Consider the following 22,306-nt stretch of genomic DNA (forward strand, 5'->3'; position numbering starts at 1 on the left):
AACACAACACAACAGGACAATTCATCTATTCACTCCTGAAAATTAAAAAAAGGAGACCAACCAATTTCATGGCATCTCTGCGTCACTTCCGCGAGGACTCATCAATCCACGTCTCTGCCTTGGCCACTTCGACTCGCGTCTGACCCTTTCTTTACTCATGATTTATTGCTTTGAGTTACTCCTTTTGCCAGATTTATAAACTTAACAGTTCTTTCTTTTTATAATACCTATTTTGTACACTAGACAGCAAATTTATTATCTATGAGTTGTTACTTCAAAAATTACATCAATGCAAAGTGATTGCCTTTTAGCCTCCGTAGCCAAGAGATTTATTTTTTTGGAGGGGATGATATGAGGTCACAGGATAATATATATAATCACTGATTACAGAATGAGAAGGAGCAAGCTGACAGTTCCGGAGAACAGAAGCCAAGGGAGACTTCTGCCTCTTGCTAATCATGTACAAGCTGGTCCCCTGCTGCCTGCTTCTCACGGCATTCTTGAATCCTCTCTTATCTCGTCCTGTCCGGGACTCCGGGGCAGAGCCCCTGCTGCTCTCAGGTGAGGTGACTCTCTTCCTTTACGTTAGTCTTGAAAGAATCTTCGAGGGTCTTAAATGCAAGGTTAGAGATAAGAATGGGAAATCTTGCTTAAAGGATCCTGGTAAATTAAGAGTCTCAGCTATGAAAAGAATACTAGAGGATCCTTACAGCACATTTCAGATTCAGTCATGGTACGGTTTTTCTCTTCCTAAAATATAAGAGAAGGGTAGCATTGCTTACTTTATGTCACTTCTATAATTCAAACTTTGGTTTTGGTCAGCTTTTCTTTTTTCAATTTTAAAAACTGCACTAAATTTAAGACATCATTACTTTTAGTTCTTATTTTAAATAAACTGGTTGAATGTAGAATTTGGTTGTTCCAGTTATAGATTTAAATTATTATCTTATATTAAATTAAAAAGTAATCATCTGACATATGTTATATGAAACAAAAATGCTTATTAAAATATAAAAAAGTGAGAAGCTGGAGCTAGAGTGTCATAGATTTCCAAGTACATTTTATCTTTTCCTTGATTTATGTTTCACTAAGTTCGAGTCTAGGGTGAATTTTTAAGAAGTGCATCAGTCAAACAGATACTTATTTTGCTATTACTATTGCCTCTTAATTTAGTTTAAGAAGCTGAAAAGATTGATGCTCGGATTAAGGCTCCACAAACATTTTAAGTGGATTTTGGGTACTTTTACACTTTTTTTTAAAATAAAGAAAGAAACTCTCCTAAGCCACTGATTTGGTAATTTCTGGTTTCTGATAACTGTCAAGCTCTGTAGTCATTTACTCACCATCGGCAACTTCCAGAGCCACTGAGCTCATAAATGGCAGTCATCTTAATGGTCAAAACATTAAGGCATTAACTTTATTGAATCTCTGCCATTTAAAAAAGAATGGAGAGAAGCACAATATAAAATCAAGAACAAATATTTAGATATTACTGTCATCTTCCATATCATTATCATTTAGAAAAACTTAGATGAATTGAATGCAGCATCCCACTCAGAATGGAGCTTGCCTTAGTTTTTGCCTGAATTTTTTCTCATTTATTTATTTCCCCATATATGATCCTTCATGACATAAATATTCACGTGGCCAAATTTTATAGATTTTCGTTAATATTCAGAAATACTGTGAATGTGCTCTGATGCCTTTATAGTGGTTGTTCATTGTCTTCCGGTCAAGGTGTGGCTAAGTATCCGTAAGTCCTCAGCACACTGGTGTTAGGATTGCTGGAGCCTCCCATCTAAACACAGTAGCACCGGCCGAGAGAGCCATCCCGGTGCCCGGTCTCCACCGGCCACACCTCACAGGCACTTTCCTTACACCTTACACTCTAGCATACACGCCTTACTCACACTTTCCATACATCTTGTATGCCATTAAGCTGACTGAATTTCACATGGGAAATGTTACTATCAAGTTCTTTGAAGAGTATTTTAAAGTTGACTCTTTTCTAATCATAATTGCATCTAAATCTTGAAGGCCAGAGATAAGAGGTGATGCCATCCTATTTGCTTTATAGGAAGAACGTAAACAATTGTGTCTTTTAGAAAACTACTCCCTTCGTTTTCCTCTCACTCCGATTTTATCACCCAAATACCTAAGAGCAAAAGGCAGTAGGCAGCAGCAGAGAAACCGAAACCAGGAAGAATCACTTTGGGAACGGAGAAGTTTTTTAAGCGATCCCGTGGCTCAGCTCTGTCCTCTTATTCAAGGCAGTGAGCAGCTGGGCAAGGTCACAGGGGCAGCAAAGTCGGAATCAGACCCGCTCCTCTTGATTTTCTGGTCTGCTGGCTTGCAAACTGGACTGTAGCCTCTCCACTCCTCTGTTAAAATACCACTGATGGCAAATCACGAACTCAGCATCTCAAGTTCTTTTAGTATTATCTCCCTGTCCCTGGTACCCCCCAGAAGACAGCAGGGAGCCGAAGTAACTGAAGTCTGAACTGAGTTACTAACATTACTACCCTGTGTAGCACCTGGTGAAGATGCAAGATCAACTCTGGATGAACTGGAAAGAGAGTTCCTGAGGCAGGTGCTGCCAGAGATGTCAGGTGCAGAGGGAGGTGATGGCCCCAGGAAAGCAGGTAAAACAATTCTTGTGTTGATAGGTGTCTGATTTTATCAGTATGTAATTTGCTCCTTTTTTTTTTTAAAGATTTTATTTTTCCCCCAAAGCCCCCCGGTACATAGTTGTGTATTTTTAGTTGTGGGTCCTGGAATTTGCTCTTTATTCTCATCTATTAGATGAAGTAAAACCCTATTCTGGAATACAACTATGGGTTAAATAAGTAAATTGACTATGCACCACTCTCCCCTCCTGGCACAGACCCCCTCTGCGATCCTGTTTTCTTGTTCTCAGAACCTCCTTGCGAGCATCGTGCTCCACTTGGCACCTCACGTATTCTTTTTCTAATGGACTTTTATTTTGTGGGGAAGGAAGGTATTATTCCAGTTTCTAATAAGTGCAATTTTAAATCCTGGTTTTCCACTTACTAAAACCTTAAGCAAATTACTTAATCTTTCTGTACCTCAGTTTCTTAAACAGTAAAAAGAAATGATAAACATACCCACCTCAAAGGGTTGAGAAGAGTCAACAAGAAAATGCAAATAAAATGTTCAGCACAGTCGTATACAAAGAATTCAATAAAATGTCAGCTTTTAATAGGTTTTCCATGACTGCATTCCTCCAAGCATCGACACAAATTCTCAGGACGCTCTGGAAACAAAAATAGAGCCTTTGAATAGCCATTGTTTAATAGGAAGCTCCTTTGTTCTATTTTTGATAAACTACTGAACTGCTAACGGACTGAGGAACAGGCAGTGCCCTCTGAATTCGCTGTGAGAAAGAACGAGGCTGCTGCCTGTCTTCCTTCAAATAAATATCGCTGCAGTGTGGCAAAAGGAGGACCAGAAACTAGACGTGACTTAGGAGCACTCTATTTTGTGTGTTTTAAATAAAACAAGCATAGAATAGAAACAACAGATCTGATGATGAATGGTTGCAAAATATTGTTTTGCAGATCCCAGTACCAACATTGTTAAAGCACAAGGACACGTGGGAAAGGTAAGTGACTCCATGTGTGACGGCCAGGTTAAAAAAGGGGAACATTCCAACCTTGACTGTAGAGGACCCTAAAGTCATGGACCAGATGAGTGTTCTTTTTGTTTTTTTTAAAGATTGGCACCTGAGCTAACAACTGTTGCCAATCTTCTTTTTTTCCTTCTGTTTTTTTCTCCCCAAATCCCCGCAGTGCATAGTTGTATATTTTAGTTGTGGGTCCTTCTAGTTGTGGTATGTGGGATGCTGTCTCAACATGCCCTAATGAGCAGCACCACATCCGTGCCCAGGATGCGAACCAGTGAATCCCTGGGCCGCCGAAGCGGAGCGCGCAAACTTAACCACTCGGCCCCAGGGCCGGCCCCTAGATGAGTGTTCTTGGTGGAAATCACACCTTAAAATCATTGCCCAGTCAGTGTTATTTCAAATCATTAATTTTTCCAAATTTTGAAATGTGAATACATGTAAAATGTGAATAATATAAGAACTTATCTGGTGCCTGTTTTGGATCAATTATTATAACAAGTTTAAGAGAATTAAAAATAGGTGAGTTCCCTGTTCTAAAGGTTGTCATCCACGTGTGCTGCTCATGCCTCATCTCTGTGTGTGGTCCAAGGACCAGCAGCACTGCTATCGCTGGGAAGCTTGTGAGAAACGCAGAAGCTCAGACCCTACCCCCCAGCACCTACTGAATCAAAAACCGAATTTTACCAAGATCCTCAAGTGACTCATACGCACATTACTGTTGGAAAAGCTCTGCAATATAACATCCAAGTGGAAGAATGACATGCTTAAAGCATTGAAATGGAGTATGTGCAGTGGAGAGGGGGCCAGGTGGAAAACCACCGCAGGTGCAGTGGGAAGTCTGTGCTGGGGAATGATGACTGATAACTTCAAACGGTCAGACATGGTGTATGAGTAACAGAGCATTTCCTTAAATGCTATAAGGAAAATCTGTATTCGAGCGTTATCAACCCCCCAGACTCTAAAGCAGTGTTTCCTGTGGGGGTTTCTGGGGACACCAGTGCCATGAGCCAGTCTATGGGGTGGCACTGTGTTCTAGCCCCTCTCCGGTTCTGGCAATTCCTCGTGTACACTGCACGTTAAAGCCTGCAGGAAATCATGTGGCAAACGTGTAGCTGAGCATTTCTCCCAAACATTTTGACTTTTTGACATTTTGACTTTTCTCCCAAACATTTGATGTCTTTTTTGGTGTAGTACCCATTAATATCCTCGCAAAAATACACTCTGGAGACACTCAATCCTGCAGACGGCATACCCCATCAGAGTCCCAAGTGGGGTAAACCACCCAGAAGAGGATGGTGTGGCTTCTGCGTGTGACTAGTTAAAAGTTATCATTCAGATGTTTATATTCTTCTGAATAGGATTATAGTTAAAGACTCTAAAATCATAAAGGTGATTAGTAGGATTTGCTCATGAAATTCTAGAATAGAAAGAAAACTAAGGGTCCACGCTTAAAGAACTTCAAGACAAATAAAAGACGTATTTTACACAGATGATAAATGTACAGAACATGTTACTGACAGATTATTTAAATAGAAATAGGCCAGTGAGGGTTTAGGAAAACTCATGGCAATTGTAGGGCTAAACAGACTGGATGGCCCTCCAGTCGGGCACAGGAGCCCTTCAGCACCTCCACCCTGGGCTCTCACTGCAGCTTCATCCCAGGGAACAAGAGCGGACACTCTGTAAAGGTTCTACGTCTTGACTAAAGTTCCTTTTCCGTGTAGGACTCTTACTTCATCGGTAACCTCTCTGTCTTCTTGTGTGGACTGTTTTAGTTTCAGGCCTTTTCTGGACAAGATCCTAACGTCTTACTGAGTCATCTTTTGGCCAGAATCAGGAAACAACATAAGAAACGTGGACCACCCCCTGAATGCTTCTGGAAATACTGTGTCTGAAGTGAAAGCAACATCTGCCAGCCAACTCAAAAGCAGCCATCTTAGGAGATTAAAAATAAAAATGCTTGATTGAAAGCTGCATAGAAGAGAAACTAGGCAAACTATGCTCAGCTCATAATTATTTGGAAAATAAATTCTCTATGTTTTGCAAATATCATGAGTGGTTATTTTACTCATAAACATATCCTGAAAATCTATAATTTTTCTTTTCATCAATTTATTCTTAAAGAAGTCTCTGGAAATTTAAAAGTAAAGCCAATAAATGAACAGAAGCAAATACTAAGAGGAAAAAGTGGTAAAAGCAAAATTTAGTTAAAATAGTTTAACTATAAATCATTTAAATAAACTACATCATCTTAGCTATCATGTGCACTCAATCCTTAAAAATGACAATACACGTTGTTACTTTAAAAAAAAAATCAGAGAGTGACATCAGCATCATGGCGGAGTGAACTTTCCCAGGACTCTCTCCCCTCCAACATACAACAAAAAGGAGCAACCATATTCCAACAGAAAATACCCTAACAGCACAAAAATCCTCGGAAAGATACACAGCCACACAATGGAGGGCGGAGAGGCTGGAGCCCCCCCTCGGAGGAGCTGGAATGGGGTGAGAGAGATCCTTGCTCCCTCCCCTAAAGACTGTGGTCCCTGCTGCAGGGGGCAGGTTCCATGAGGGAAGGAGTGGGGCAGGGGCCATGCATCCATTGGATCACCAAGGATGGCCTAATGCTCTTGCAGCCTAAAGGGAAGCCCTCTAACAGGGTGAAAGCTTTCGTGTGGTGTGACCTCATCAAGCCAAGACCCCAGGAGACCAGATAGAGACAGCTGATCAGGAAATCCAGAGGGCATGCAGGAGAAACCGCCCCTCCCCTGACCCATGCCTCGCCAGGCCATCTCGGCTGAAGGCGGAGGGCTCAGAATACGTGGCTCTCAACCCCTACCCAGTGGCGATAGGCTGTAACTGCAACTGAATAATATGAGAATGAGAAAGACCCGACCTTCCAACAGCAGGCACTTGGTCAAATCTCCAGATCAGAGAGAAAACGACAAGCACCCAGAACTCAGTCCTGAGGACAGAAATATGTAAACTAAATGACAATGAATTAAAAATAGCTATCATCAAAAAAAGATCTGTATCTTAGCTTGGAAAAATCTCTAAAGTGAAGGATGGCTAATGATGAGGGCCTGGAACATCCTACATTTTCCTGAGTTTCTGACAGGGCATGCTCACATGCTCAGATCCCCTCTCCCTTAGCTGACCACAGTATTGAACACCCAAGAACTTTAATCTCTTAACAGTGAAACATGTTTCATCTTAGTTCCTGTGAGCTCAAGGATCACAGTTCATTTATACCAGAAAAATACCCTCATAATCTGTTTCTTGTAGTGAGAAGAAATCTGAGGTGAGATTTAAGATTGTGGAATGAAAGAAATAGCCTGGTTTGTTAATTTTTAAAAACCACTTATGTGTGTGTACATACTAACACATTCTCTTAATACACCTATATAAATGTAGCATATACACACATATACGATATATAGTGTGCACTCCTGAGAGCTCTGTGTAGCTTCCGGTGCAGAGCCATGCATGAGGGAGTGCTGAATTTCTACTGAGAAACTTGAGCTTCGCTACTCAGCTCTGCCTTCAACCACACCACCATTTAGGAGGACTGAAGTCTCAGATCTGCATTAAAAAGCCACATGACTGGGAGTGTCTTGTCAACAACTATCAAAAACCTCCGACACAGCACACGTTTGGTCAATCTTTCACTCTCATTTAAGACATCAAGAACAAATCTATAGGGAAAGACGTTTTAAACTCGAAGAATGGATGCGTAACCTCAGAAACGCGGACACTAAGTACAGCTGTGGCAACACTGTGGCGTATACCTCTCACTGTTGAAATTAAACCAATACTAGTCCTCTAACACAGAACGTCCCCACCCTGAACCTACACCAGAAGGTTAAGGTGGAATGCCGCTGCAGTCTAATTCTAACATCCCTTCCTTGTTTTAGCGATGTAGCCAAGTATTCTCACAGACGGGGCTCTCGAGTCAGTTACGTTGCAACCCCTGCTCCCACCGCACATATCTGAGTCCTCCCTCCACCTCAGCGTCCTTCTCTGCACAACAAGGAGAACAGCGATGCTGGCTGCCCGGGTTCTCGAGAGCGCTAAACGAAGTAACTGGGGGCACTAGGGTTGTGTCCATCAATAAACATGTAGCTTCTTTTTCTTCTTGGTATTGTTATTGTTGTTTTGTTATAGAAAGATGCAAACTGTTTGAAAGGTGTAACATTGTAAAAGCCCTGTTGGCTTCAGGATCTTGTTCCATATTTAATTTTGAGACTTTGTTGCTGCCAGTTACACAGACTTTGTGAAACACAGCTTCACTCTACAGAAGTAATTTTGATAACTGAATTTTACAAATTAGGCATTAAAATTAGTACTGAAAATATGTACATATGTTCAGGACCCAATAAATTCTTCACAAAGTGCTGGAGTGAGGATTCAGTATAAGATGATGAATTTGAAAATGCCAGTATCTTCCACACAGGAGGAGCTTGGGCACATTTGACAAGGCAACACAAGGTGCCATTGAGAAAACCAGTGTTAATCTGAGCACCTTTCAATATATCCTAACAAACATGTCTAGATGATAGAAAACACGTATTCAGAGCAAAGGTTTGTCGACACAATGCAGGCAAATTTGTCAAGTTTTACATATACAGTTTATTTATTGTTTTTCCTTAAAAAAGACACCCGATTAAAATATTAATAACCATTAAAAACAAGTAAATTCGCACAATTATAAATTCAGTTGAAACAAAATTTCAATTTGGATTAAATTTACCTTGTGAATTATAATGAAGTTTCACTTAATTGCAAAATGATTCAATTCATATAGCTTTTGTTTTTCATAAATCCTAACCTCATATCCCAGAAAATACAGCCTTTGGGTAACATTTATGTAAACACTGAAGCCAATAATATACATTTTTATTATCAATTTCTATCGTCATTAATACAAAAAGTTAATAAACTTGAACAGCGAAGTTTACAATCAGGTGGGGCCCCGTGGGGGCGACCGCGTCACTGCTGACTTCCTCTGGTCACTGTCAGCAGCAGGAGCATTGCGTCCAACCTGCAAACACACCAACGATCTACTTACCAACGCATGAGAGTCATAAACAGCTTTACAGGCCTGCCTACAACAAGCACCAATTTCAAATCAAGCCTAGTATAACATACACTCCATAAGATGTGTACTAAGGCAAAGAAATAAACAAATTTAGAAAAAACAAATATCCAGAAAGAATGGAAAAGAAACATTATTGGAGAATATAAGGCTTAAAATATGCCAACAGGAATGCAGAATGACCCTTTGATAGCTGTATGTCATTTCTGATTTACAGAAATTAAAAACTTGATCACTACAGATAGTCACAGTGATTACACTGATGGACAATATCCAGGCTGGTTAATTCTTTAAAATTTGATTTTTCACCAAGGGCAAAAATACCACATGACTTGACCAACGCAAGAAAAGCATCAGAAATCACTGAACAGTCAAGATGGAGGAGAATATGAGAGTTCTCCATTCACAAAACAGGAACATGTGCCTGGAACTGCTTAGTATTAGAAAACTCCAAGAAATGTCATAGGCAGCATCTGAAAATAGTTCAGAGAGAAAATGGTTCTTCAGAGAGAATCACTTTCCAGGAAACTGCTACTTCAGAAAGGAAATCTAAGCTACAGGGATTGAGAGTCAGGGGCCCGCAGTCATCATGGATAAAAATGTCGATTCTCTTAATTATTATCAGAACGCATTTTTATAAAAAGCTATAAAACTTGAAAGGAGGAAGTGTTTCCTAAAACAAAACAAAAAAACAACAAAATAACAATAAGTTAGTTTGTTGCATGTCATATAAAAGATAAAAGGTTACTGTAACCTTCCTTTTCTTCCATTCCTTTTTCTGATCTGCATGAGTGTGAACCGCGTCTGTCGTTCCCAGTTTGAGAAGGAATCTTCTCTACAGAAAGGGGAGCTGACTTCTCAAGTAAACACCCCCTCACTCTGTGTTGGAAGCACTGACCTGGGCAGACCCTGCCCCTGGGCTAGGGCTGCAGAGCTCCCAGGACCCTCTTCTCACTGCGCAGCCCTCACCACTCACCCTGCTCAGGGGCAGACAGAGGCCGTGCCCGTCAGCCCTCTGGCAGGGACGAAGAGGCCTCTTTCGTGTAAATTGGTTGGAAAGAAAAAGTTAAATGCTAGTTTTGGTAAGACAACATTTAAACATATATGGATATAAGAACAATATTAATTTTTACATGACTTTTGAAACTTTTATAATCATTATTTTAAAAACAAAAACATTAAAAAGGGAAATACCGCTGGTTGAGTTAGATGGTCTTTTGTTTTAACATTATACATGCAAACGCTCATTTAAACTGTCCAAGGGATGAGCCCATTGCAAGGTGACTGACTTTTAAGGTAAGACTTTCAGAGTTTCAGTGTAAGGTGGAAAATCAAAGGGAAAGGCATTTACAAGAATGAAGGTCCATATTCAACCCTAAGAACCAGGTGCGTCCAGTATACCAATGGGCAATATATTTTAATATTGGTAAATATGAAAGTGACGTGTTGTGAGAAACCTGGACTGTCTGATCTTAAGCAAGGAGGGGCAGCATCCAGCTGTGCGAAGACCAGATGAAAGTACTAAGTTATGGAATCATTAGGAAAAGTGTATGGCCTGTGGGTGGGATTTCCTCAGGTACTCTACCTGGCAAAATGATTTATGCTACAACAGAACAGAGTAAAGGAGGCTAAGGTTTGGGGCTCCTCACAAACATTTCTAAATATAATTTATTTTGAGTGATAATTCATTTTGCTGTACACACATACCTCTTTAGAGGCCATCTGATCTCTTTAAAAGACAGTTAAACTAGAACAAGAGCCTAAATGACAGTTTTAATACACTGTGGACAAAGAGAGAAGCAGATTTTATATACGACGTATGCTTCAGAAAAATGATGTCTATTAAAAAGTCAAGAAGGAAAAACCTTAACATTCAATGACAACTTCATGGTCGCTTAAGAGTCAGGGGTTTAAAGAAATACACAAAGAAGTCTAGCTGTCCAGTAGGCCCTGGAAAGCATGTGCAGGTCCATCTCCATAGTCACTCAACTGGTGTCTTCTGACGCATCCTGACCACAGGATTCTGTAGCATCACCAAGTGACCCCTTGATTGTGCAAGTGACACAGCCCTCCAAAAAAGGACAAGAGCAGGTAGGTTATTTGATGTAATGTCATCCGAAAAGTTTCAAGATCAATAAAATGCTGGCCCAGCAATCTACGTCTATTTACCCAACTTACTCATGTCTAAGAATACCCGTTATTAGTTCATTCCTTATTAGAAGGTAAATGACAGCAACTGTTTAAATACTTTTGTTTAAACTGTTTTGGGGTTCATTCTTCATATAATCTTGTACTCAAAAATCAGAAAAACAATATATTTTAAAAATGAAGACACTTAAGTAACCAGCCCAGCTCCTGCTTTTTGGAGAGACCACATCTAACAGTTGTTAAGTGTCAGGCATTTATTCTTTTCTTTAAAAACAGGGGTAGGGAGGATTCTAATGACTTGTTTACTCCATAAGTCTTAATATCACACTTTTTTAAATACCTAAATTTGTTCTCTTGCTGTAATTCTTAACTTCACACATCACCTCCCACATCTTGTGGGAATACAGACCTCATTACTAGTACAACTGTCACAACCATCGGTACAGAGCCACCCACTGGGACCAGCGGTAAATCAAAGCTGCAGTGTTCAGGGTGTTCACACATGATCTCATCGAGAAGATCTCACAACATCAAGAACGCCTCTTGGGCTCCAAGTATGAACACTATCCCTGGTGTGAATCTTACATTTTGAGTTTTAACTCTTCTCAAATACCCATGCATATCTGAAATTCGAATCTCTTAGCCTCTCCTTTCCAGTCAATCATGGATCAAAGGAGGCCTCTTTACTCCTTATTGCCCCATAACCATTCCAACTGGTGGAAAAAAAGAAAACACTTGGAGTCAAAACACCTGTATTCAAAATCTGATGAACTGTGTAACCTTATACAAACTACTTCCTACCTGTACACCTTACTGTGTTGTCTGTTTATTGGTAAAGCAGGGACAATCACACCTACCCCAGAAGTAACTGTGAGGATTAAAGTTTCAGTGGGATGATGCAACGTATACTGAGTGCCTACCACACTGCCTGGTATGACATCTGTCAGGTGACAGCTTTATGACTGTGCCTACCCGGATGTCTATGTCTTGAGGGACAGTCTGGCTCTGAACCCAGGAATGCACCTGGGCCAGCTCCTCCCTCTGTCCGTGAGAAAACTGCGGCTGCTGTCGCCTCATGCTTTCTAGCTTTTCTAAGTCTTCTTTCAGTACAATTTCTTTAACCCTGAAAACAAACAAACAAATAAAACCTTAATGGTCCTGAATAAGGCACAGTGTTCTTACCATGTCATCTAAGAACAGCACTTCTTTTTGGTTTGTAATATACTTTATATCTCGTGTTAATATATGACGTACGCATTAAAAAATAACTGAGTCATTTCTTTGTCAAGTTGGTAAAGCGAGACCTCTTTTTCTTCGTGGAAAACATCTATAGAGTGTTTTAACGAGCTACACAGAAGAAACAGATTTCCCATAGTTCTTCTATTCTTTTAGAATGGGAAAAAAATCCAGAGCCTAATAAGAAAAGTTCTTTTACTCGTGTGCCATCTTAAAAGCCCTGCTTTCCTTGTTTTTTGGTTTCGTGATGCGTAAGGTTTGTTTAGTCTGGATCTGAGCTTGTGTGGCACTACCACCATAACCACCATAACCAGTGCCTTCAGAAGTCATTCACTGTTTGACTTCAAATGAATGAATCTGAAAATACATGTCTCTAAGGGTATGTATAAAAACATTTAGAAATCATTCTTAAGAAACCATTAAAAAGCTCAGATAAAAGTGGGTCTCCTAAGGCGCTCGCCTACCTTTCTGGTACCTGGTATGTCATCAGAACGCACTCAGGGGTTCGCTCTATCATTCTCCAGATGGACTCTTCAGCTACAGTGGGAAGTGTTTCTTTTCTCTGAGAGTAATCCTGAGATTGCTGCCCATTTGGGGTGATTTCAGAAGAAAAATCACTCGTAGCAAAGTATATACTGCTGTCACTGCTTCCTATCAAAAATCAACAACAGTAACAATTTAGAAAATACCTGTTGGGGGCTGATTTGCCAAACTTGCCCTTATTCTCCAAAGGCTTTGGCAACTGGCTGACAGTTGTCATGGCCACCCAGCCCAGCCATCACCCCAGGTTAGTAACCAGACCCTTCCACCTCTTTGGTCTGCCCGAGAGCTCCTTCTCACTCTTCCTGAGCTGTTCACTCTCAAGGCCAGACCCTGTTCCTTATCATCACCCAGAACTACTCCATCTCCAAAGTCACCAACATCTCAGACTCACCTTCTCGTTTGCTTACTCAATTGTTCCAGCCACAAGTGTCGAACAGTGCCCTAGCCATTCAGCTTAGAGCCCAAAGTCCATCACTCGATTAACACTCTTTGCACTACCTTAGACTTCTTTCACCCTCTGACTTTTCATCACGATCAAAATGTCAACTCTGATAAAGCCAATAATCAATTCTGTTCTTATCTAAACCCAAGTAGCTAAAGACACGGAGAAAGTCACACATAACATGGTACATTGGTTCTACAGTAACTCATCCTCAACAAAGGACCATCAAAAAGCCTGACCATCCTGCTACAGTGCCCACATCAGCACACTAGTCTCCCCTCAGCAATGACTATTTTTGACTTCTCTATTTTCTCTCTCACTCTCACCCATTTTATAAGAAAAAAGCAGAAGCCATTAGAAAGGAAATTCACTCTCCTGATACCAAAGATAGACTTACTCGCATCTGCACTCTCTCCTCACCCTCCTCCTGTTCCAGCAGAGAAGTCATGCCCCTACTTGAAGGCCCAGCCCTTGATGGCTGCTATAGACCTTATGGTCTATTCTTTTCTTGTCTTGCATCTGACCCGTCTAGATCCTCCTTATTGACTTCGGAATGATTAAAAAAAAGTACCTGATATTTTAAACAAGTAAGTATATGGGTAAACATAAAGGAAATTTCTCCTCCTTAAAAAAATCTCTTTAAAAGGTAATTGACTGTTTTAGGCAAAATAATAACAACTTTATTCTGGGGTTTACAATATACATAGAAGTAAAATGTATGACGAAAATAGCACAGAAGAGGGTGAAATGAAATACTGTTTTAAGGTTCTTAGACATAAAGTGATATAAGAGGTATAATATTTGAAGGTAAACCACGAAAGTAAAAGATGCATTTGTTAATCTTAGAGCAATGACAAAAAAAAAAAAAAAGGTATAGCTGAGAAGCCAATAACGGAGAGAAAATAGAACTGTTAAAATACGCAATTAACCCAAAAGGAGGAGGGGAGGAAAAAAAGAGAAAGAGCAGATAAGACAAACATAAAACAAGTAGCAAGACAGAAGATTCAACTTAAACCTGACCATATCAATAATCAGATTAAACGTAAATGGTCTAAGTACTCCAGTTAAAAGGCAGATAGTTATATGGATAAAAAAGCAATATCTAGCTATATGTGGTTATGAGAAATCAACTTTAAATATAAAAACATATAAGTTAAAAATAAAAAGATGGAAAAAAATGCCATGTAAACACTAATCAAAATAAAGCTGATATCAAAGTAGATTTCAAAGCAAGGTACATTTCATAACAAAGGGGTTGATTCATCACAAGGACATAATCTTAAATGGGTGTGCATCTAATAAAAGAGCTTCAAAATACATGAAACAAAAACTGACTAGACTGCAAAAAAACAGACAAATTCACAATTTTAGTTGGACATTTTAAAAGCCCTGTCTCAATGACTGATAAAACAAGTAGACAGAAAATCAGTTAGCATGTAGAAGGCTGGATCAACATTATCAGCCAACTTGATCTAACTTACATTACAGAAGACACCGCTCAACAGCTGCACACACACATGCTTTGTGAGCGCACACGAAACATCAAATAGACAAATTCCAGAGCATTATACAAGTCTCAGTAAATTAAAAAAAAATACAAAGGATGTTCTCTGACTTCAATTAACTTAGAAACCAATAAAATATCTGAAAAAATCCCCAAATATTAGGAAATTAATATGTTTCTAATAACACACGGTCAAAGAAGAAAACACAGGGAAATTAGAAAGTCTTTTGGACTGAATGAAAATAACCTCATATCAAACTCTGAGGGATGCAGCTGAAGCAATGCTTAACGGGAAACTCAAAAGCATCGAATGCTTACATTAGGAGGGAAGAAAATGGTCTCCAATTAATGGTCTAAGCTTCCACCTTAAGAAATTAGAAAAAGAACAAAGGAAAGCAAAGAGAAGAAAGGAAATAACAAAGATTAGAGTTGATAAAATTAAAAAAAGGAAAAAGCCCCAACAAAATCAAAAGTTGCTTCTTTGAAAAGTTAATAAAATTTGCAAACATGCAGCCAGAATGATCAGAAAAAGATTATTAATATCAGTAATAAGATTACTCCATAAATTCTTATAAATTCTATAAATTATAAGACATTAAAAGGATAAGGGAATATATAAATATGCCAATAAATTTGACAACTTAGATGAAACGGACAAACTCCTTGAAAGATACAAATTAGTGAAGATCACAACAAGTAACAGATCACCTGAGTTACCTACATTTTTTGTTAAAAACCTGCCTTCAAAGAAAACTTCAGGCCCAGATAACTTCACTGGTGAATTCTACCAACATATAAGGAAGATACAATATCAATTTAATATAAACTCTTCAAGAAAACAGAAGAAGAGGGAATAGTTCTCAATTCATTTTTTAAGGCTAGCATTACCCTAATACCAAAACCAGACAAAGACAATACAAGAAAACAATAGATCCATATTTCTTCTAATAGGTGCAATAATCCTCAATGAAATATGAGGACATAGAATCCAGTAATACATAAAAAGGATAATACAGTATGACCAAGTACAAGGTTAACTTAACATCTCAAAGTTAATTAATGTAATTCACCATATTAACAAAAAAAGGGGAAAAACTATATGATTATCTCAGTAGATGCAGAAAAAGCATCTCAGAAAAAGATGCAGAAAAAACTGTAGAAAGGAACTTCCTCAATCTTATTGATAAAGGGCATTTGAGAAAAACTACATTTAACGTCCTACTTAACGGTGAAATTGTAGCTGCTTTCCCCCAAGACTGAGAGCAAGGCAAGAATGTTTGTTCAGCACAGCACTGGGAGGCCCAGGCAGTCCAATAAGGCAAGACAAATAAATCAAGGCATACAGATCATAAAGGAGGGAGTAAAACTATATTTGCAAGACAACAAGATTGTCTATGTAGAAACGTCCAAAAGAATCTACAAGATTTACTAAAACTAAGAATGAGTTTAGCAAGATTGCACAATACAATTCCAAAATACAAAATTCGATTTGATTTTTATAGGCTAGTGACAAACAATTGGAAATTGCCATTTATAGCAGCATCAAAAAATATGAAATCCTTAGGAATAAATTTTGCAAAATATGTGTAAGACCTATACATTGAAAACTGCAAAACATTGCTGAGAAAAATTAAAGAGCTACATAAAGAGAGAAATACAACACACTCATGGGCCAGAAGACTCAATACTGTCAGCAGGGTGACTCCTTCCACATGGGCTGCAGATTCAACACAAAGTCAACCAAAACCCCAGCGGGCTGTTTCGTAGAAGCTAAAAAACTGATTCTACAATTTGTGTGCACAAAGGACCTACAATATCCAAAACTATTTTGAAAAGAAGAATAAAGCTGGAACACCTAACCCACCAGATTGCAAGACTTTCTTGAAAGCTACAGTACTCAAAGGATTGTGGTGTTACCCTAAAGCTAGTCATAAAGAGAACAGAAAAGAGAGTCTACAAACAGACCCAAACATATATGCCTATTTATTTTCAACGAAGGTGCTGAGGTAATTCAGTGGGGCAAAGATTAATCTTTTCCACAATGGGGCAGGAACAATTGGATATCCACATGCAAAGAAAGTACATCGACCCTCATCTTACACTATATATAAAAATTAACTAAAAATGGGTCACAGAACTAGCTATAAAAACTAAACCTATAAAACTTCCAAGAGAAAACAGAAGACTATCTTAGTGACTTCTGGTTTGACAAAGATTTCTTAAAAAGGACACAAGAGTACAACCTATAAAAGAAAAAAGTCAATAAATTGAACATCAAAATTAAAAAATATTTGGAGTGATGTCAGCATCATGGTGGAGTGAGCTTCCCCAGTAATCTCTCCCCTCCAACATACAACGAAAAGGACATTCATACTCCAACAGAGGACATCCAAACACAACACAAAAAACATTGGAGGGACCCACGCAGCCATATTATAACAGAGGGCAGAGAGGCTGGGGCCCCTCAGAAGAGGTGGAACGGGGTAAGAGAAAATTTTGCTCCCTCCCCTAAAGACTGCAATCTGGGACCGAGGGAGGATCCGTGAGGGAAGGAATTTGGGAGGGAAACATTCATTTGTGGGAACATCAAGGATCCCCGGTGGGCCCTTGCAGCCTAGAGGGGCAGGGGTTGACCTTATCAAGCCAACACCCCAGGAGAGCAGAGAGCGAGGGCAGAACTAGAAAACCCTGAGAGCACGCAGGAGAAAGCATCCCTCCCCCAACACACCCAGCGGCTCCAGCACCTGGGATCTCAGCTGAAGGCAGAGGGCTCAGAATATGCAGCTCTTGACCCCCACCCAGTGGCAATAGGCGGTAACTGCAGCCAAATAACATCAGGATGCAAAAAACAGAGCCACTCCCCACAGCAGTATCAAACATTACATGACATTTCCAGACCAGAGAGAAAATGACAAGTACCCAGAACTCAGTCCTGAGGACACAGAAATATGTAATGTAAATGACAAACAATTCAAAATAGCTATCATCAAAAAACTCAATGAATTAAAAGAGAATGTAGAGAAACAATTGAATGAGTTCAGGAGCTACTTCACAAGAGATTGAAAAAATAAGAATCAATCAGAAATATTAGAGATGAAAGACACAATGGAAGAAATAAAACAAGTTATGGATTCCCTGAATGCTCGAGCAGACATCATAGAGGAGCATATCAGCACAATTGAAGATAGACATGTTGAAATGCTCCAGATAGAGGAGGAGACAGAACTAAGACTAAAAAGAAATGAAGAAAGTCTCCAAGAAATATCCGACTCAATTAGGAAATGCAACATAAGAATTATAGGTACTGCAGAAGGAGAAGAAAGGAGAATGGAGCAGAAAGCTTGTTCAAAAAAATAACAGCAGAGAACTTCCCAAACCTATGGAAGGAGATGGAAATCCATGTGGAAGAGGTTATCAGATCTCCTAAATATGTCAATGTAAAAAGACCTAGTGCAAGGCATATAGTAGTGAAACTGGCAAAACTGAATGACAAAGAAGGAATACTAAGGGCAGCAAGGCAGAAGAAAATAACCTACAAAGGAACCCCTATCAGGCTTTCAGTGGATTTCTCTGCAGAAACCTTACAAGCTAGGAGAGACAGGAATGACCTTCAAATCTTTGAAGGACAAAAACTTTCAGCCAAGAATACTCTATCCAGCGAAAATATCCTTCAGATATGATGGAGAAATAAAAACTTTACCAGACAAGCATAAGCTAAGGGAGTTCGTAGCCACGAGATGCACCCCTACAAGAAATTCTCAAGAAGGCCCTGATACCTAAAAAAAAAAAAAAAAAAGAGGGAGAAAGGGGTTACAAAGCATGGAGTAAGGAGATAAATAGGTAGACAGAATCAGAGCAGGATAGCAAATACTCAAGTATAGCATTAAAGACAAAGGGAAGGAAACACCAAAAACAAAGATGATCTTGTCATTTTAACCACAAACTCATAACACAAGATGGAATAAGATGTGAGAAAAACAACTTAGGAGGGGAAGAGGAAAGGGACTGAATCAGTTTAGTCTAAGGAAATAAGAGGCCATCAGAAAAGGGACTATCTTATCCATGAGATTTTGAATACAAACCTCATAGTAACCACTAAACAAAAAAGCAGAACAGAGACACAAATAATAAATAAGGAGAAAACAAAGAAACACAACACAAAAACTACATAACTCAACTGGTAGACCAAAATACACAGATTGAGAAACAAAGGAAATGCAGGAGAACCGGAAACTGAGTGATAAAATGGCAGCATTAAGCCCTCACATATCAATAATCACCCTAAACGTAAATGGGTTGAATTCTCCAATAAAAAGACACAGAGAGCCGAGATGGATTAAAGAACAAGATCCAACAATATGCTGCCTCCAGGAAACACATCTCAGCTCCAACAACAAACACACGCTCAGAGTGAAGAGATGGAAGACGATACTCCAAGCTAATGGCAAACAAAAGAAAGCAGGTGTTTCAATACTTACATCAGACAAAGTAGACTTCAAAATAAGACAGGTAGAGAGAGACAAGGAGGGGCAGTATATGATGATCAAAGGGACATTCCATCAAGAAGAAATAAGACTTATAAATATCTATGCACCCAACAAAGGAGCACCAAAGTACATAAACCAACTATTAACAAATCTAAAAGAAGATTTTAATAATAACACAATAATAGTAGGGGACCTCAACACCCCACTCACATCAATAGATAGATCATCCAGACAGAAAATCAACAAGGAAACAGTAGAATTAAATGAAAAGGTAGACTAATTGGACTTAATAGACATATATAGAACACTCCATCCAAAAACAGCACAATACACATTCTTCTCAAGTGCACCTGCAACATTCTCAAGGATAGACCACATGTTGGGAAACAAGGCAAGCCTCGATAAATTGAAGAAGATTGAAATAATAACAAGCATCTTTTCCGATCACAACACTATAAAGCTAGAAATTAATTACAAGAAAAAAGCTGAAAAAGGGACAAAGATGTGGAGACTAAACAACATGCTATTGAACAAGAAATGGAGCACAGAAGAAATTAAAGGAGAAATCAAAAAATATCTGGAGACAAATGAAAATGAAAACATACCATACCAATCCATATGGGATGCAGCAAAAGCTGTATTAAGAGGGAAATTCATTGCAATACAGGCTCAGCTTAACAAACAAGACAAATCCCAAATAAGCAATCTCAAGCTACACCTAACTGAATTAGAAAAAGAAGAACAAACAAAGCCCAAAGTCAGGAGAAGGAGAGAAATAATAAAAATCAGAGCAGAAATAAATACTATTGAAACAAAAAAGGCAGTAGAAAGGATCAATGAAACAAAGAGCTAGTTTTCTGAGAAAATAAATAAAACTGACAAATCCCTAGCCAGACTTACAAAGAAAAAAGAGAGAAAGCTCAGATAAATAAAATTAGAAATGAAAGAGGAGAAATAACAACACATACCACAGAAGAGAATATTATGGAAAACTATATGCTAACAAAATGGACAATCTGGAGGAAATGGACAAATTCTTAGACTCTTACAACCTCCCAAAGCTGAGTCAAGAAGAAACAGAGAATCTGAATAGACCAATCACAAGTAAAGAGATTGAAAGAGTAATCAAAAGCATCCCCAAGAAAAAAAGCCCAGGACCAGATGGTTTCCCTGGGGAATTCTACCAAACTTTCAGAGAGGACTTAATACCTATCCTTCTCAAGCTATTCCAAAAAATTAGGGAAGATGGAATGCTTCCTAACACATTCTATGAGGCCAACATCACTCTGATACCAAAGCCTGAGAAGGACAACACAAAAAAGGAAAACTACAGGCCAGTATCGCTGATGAACATAGATGCAAAAATCCTCAACAAAAATATTGGCAACTCGAATACAACAATACATCAAAAAGATCATACATCATGGTCAAGTGGGATTTATACCAGGGACACAGGGATGGTTCAACACCCGCAAATCAATCAACGTGTTACACCACATCAACAAATTGAGGAATAAAATCCATATGATCATCTCAATAGATGCAGAGAAAGTACTTGACGAGATCCAACAGCCATATATGATAAAAACTCTTAACCAAATGGGAATAGAAGGAAATTACCTCAACATAATAAAGGCCATATATGACAAACCCACAGCCAACATCATACTCAATGGGCAAAAACTGAGCGCCATCCCTCTGAGAACAGGAACAAGACAAGGATGCCCACTATCATCATTCTTATTCAACATAGTACTGAAGGCTTTGGTCAGAGCAATTAGGCAAGAGAAAGGAATAAATGGAATCCAAATAGGTAGTGAAACAGTGACACTCTTACTGTTTGCAGGTGACAGGATCTTATACACAGAAAACTCTAAAGAATCCATCAGAAAACTATTAGACATAATTAACAACTACAGTAAATTTGCGGGGTACAAAATCAACTTACAAAAATCAGTTGCATTTCCGTACTTTAATAATGAACTTACAGAAAGAGAACTCAAGAATATAGTTCCATTTACAATTGCAACAAAAAGAATAAAACACCTAGGAATAAATTTAACTAAGGAGGTGAAGGACTTATACAATGAAAACTGTAAGACATTATTGAAAGAAATAATGACATAATGAGATGGAAGGAGATTCCTGGCTCATGGATTAGAAGAATAAACATAGTTAAATGTCCATACTACCCAAAGCAATCTACAGATTCAATGCAATCCCAATCAGAATCCCAATAACATTCTTCAGGGAAATAGAACAAAGAATCCTAAAATTCATATGGGGCAACCAAAGACCCCGAATTGCTAAAGCAATCCTGAGAAACAAGAGCAAAGTTGGAGGTATCACAATCCCTGATTTCAAAATGTACTACAAAGCCATAGTGACCAAAACAGCATGGTACTGGCACAAAAACAGGCGCACGGATCAATGGAACAGAACTGAAAGCCCAGAAATAAAACCACACATCTACAGACAGCTAATCTTCGACGAAGGTGCCAAGAACATACAATGGAGAAAAGACACTCTCTTCAATAAATGGTGTTGGGAAAACTGGATAGCCACATGCAAAAGAATGAAAGTAGACCATTATCTCATGCCATACACAAAAATAAACTCAAAATGGATCAAAGACTTGAAGATAAGTCCTGAAAGCATAAAACTCCTGGAAGATAATATAGGTAATACACTCCTTGACATCGAACTTAAAAGGATCTTTTCGAATATCATGTCTTCTCAGACAAGGGAAACAATAGAAAAAATAAACAAGTAGGAGTTTATCAGACTAAAGAGCTTCTGCAAAGCAAAAGAAACTAGGACCAAAACAAAAAGACAACCCAACAATTGGGGTAAAATATTTGCAAATCATATATCCGATAAGGCGTTCATCTCCATAATATATAAGGAACTCACACAACTGAACAACAAAAAACCAAACAGCCTGATCAAAAAATGGGGAGAGGATATGAACAGACATTTTTCCAAAGAAGATATAGAGGTAGCCAATAAACACATGAAAAGATGTTTAACATCACTAATCATCAGGGAAATGCAAATCAAAACTACACTAAGATACCACTTTATGCCTGTTAAAATGGCTATAATCACTATATATATATATATATTATATATAAGACTAAAAATAACAAATGTTGGGGAGGGTGTGGAGAAAAGGGAACCCTCATACACTGCTGGTGGGAGTGCAAAC

General features: G+C 38.8%; 2 protein-coding genes across 11 annotated transcripts in view; one reads left to right on the forward strand and one right to left on the reverse strand.

Annotated features, from left to right (window-relative positions):
- Window positions 1-427: 427 nt before the first annotated feature.
- On the forward strand, window positions 428-5,684 carry UTS2 (urotensin 2). Its single transcript, XM_014862489.3, has 4 exons — window positions 428-561; window positions 2,532-2,642; window positions 3,579-3,622; window positions 5,419-5,684. Exons 1-4 carry the CDS (start codon window positions 459-461, stop codon window positions 5,536-5,538), a joined length of 378 nt encoding a protein of 125 aa, XP_014717975.1. The 5' UTR covers window positions 428-458; the 3' UTR covers window positions 5,539-5,684.
- Window positions 5,685-8,248: 2,564 nt separating this feature from the next.
- Window positions 8,249-22,306, reverse strand: part of PER3 (period circadian regulator 3) — a 59,462-nt gene continuing 45,404 nt past the window's right edge. For 4 of the 10 annotated variants that reach the window (XM_070511204.1, XM_070511203.1, XM_070511198.1 and 1 more), the window contains 3 exons: window positions 12,587-12,773; window positions 11,859-12,009; window positions 8,249-10,807 (listed from right to left, as the gene is read on the reverse strand). In XM_070511204.1, the coding sequence (XP_070367305.1) occupies window positions 10,724-10,807; window positions 11,859-12,009; window positions 12,587-12,773 (422 nt within the window). In that variant the 3' untranslated portion in view covers window positions 8,249-10,723. Of the gene's footprint in view, window positions 10,808-11,623; window positions 12,010-12,586; window positions 12,774-22,306 lie in introns of those variants that run through there. The other 6 variants (XM_070511200.1, XM_044769600.2, XM_070511205.1 and 3 more) reach the window with 2 other exon arrangements.

Source organism: Equus asinus, chromosome 5 (genome assembly GCF_041296235.1).
Source record: "Equus asinus isolate D_3611 breed Donkey chromosome 5, EquAss-T2T_v2, whole genome shotgun sequence".
NCBI lineage: Eukaryota > Metazoa > Chordata > Mammalia > Perissodactyla > Equidae > Equus > Equus asinus.

Bases quoted from the DNA above. Each gene is read 5' to 3' on its own strand.
- UTS2 (XM_014862489.3), top strand. From the start codon at position 459: ATGTACAAGCTGGTCCCCTGCTGCCTGCTTCTCACGGCATTCTTGAAT. The intron at 562-2,531 runs GTGAGGTGACTC...TACCCTGTGTAG, and splicing joins AGAGCCCCTGCTGCTCTCAG to CACCTGGTGAAGATGCAAGA. The intron at 2,643-3,578 runs GTAAAACAATTC...ATTGTTTTGCAG, and splicing joins TGATGGCCCCAGGAAAGCAG to ATCCCAGTACCAACATTGTT.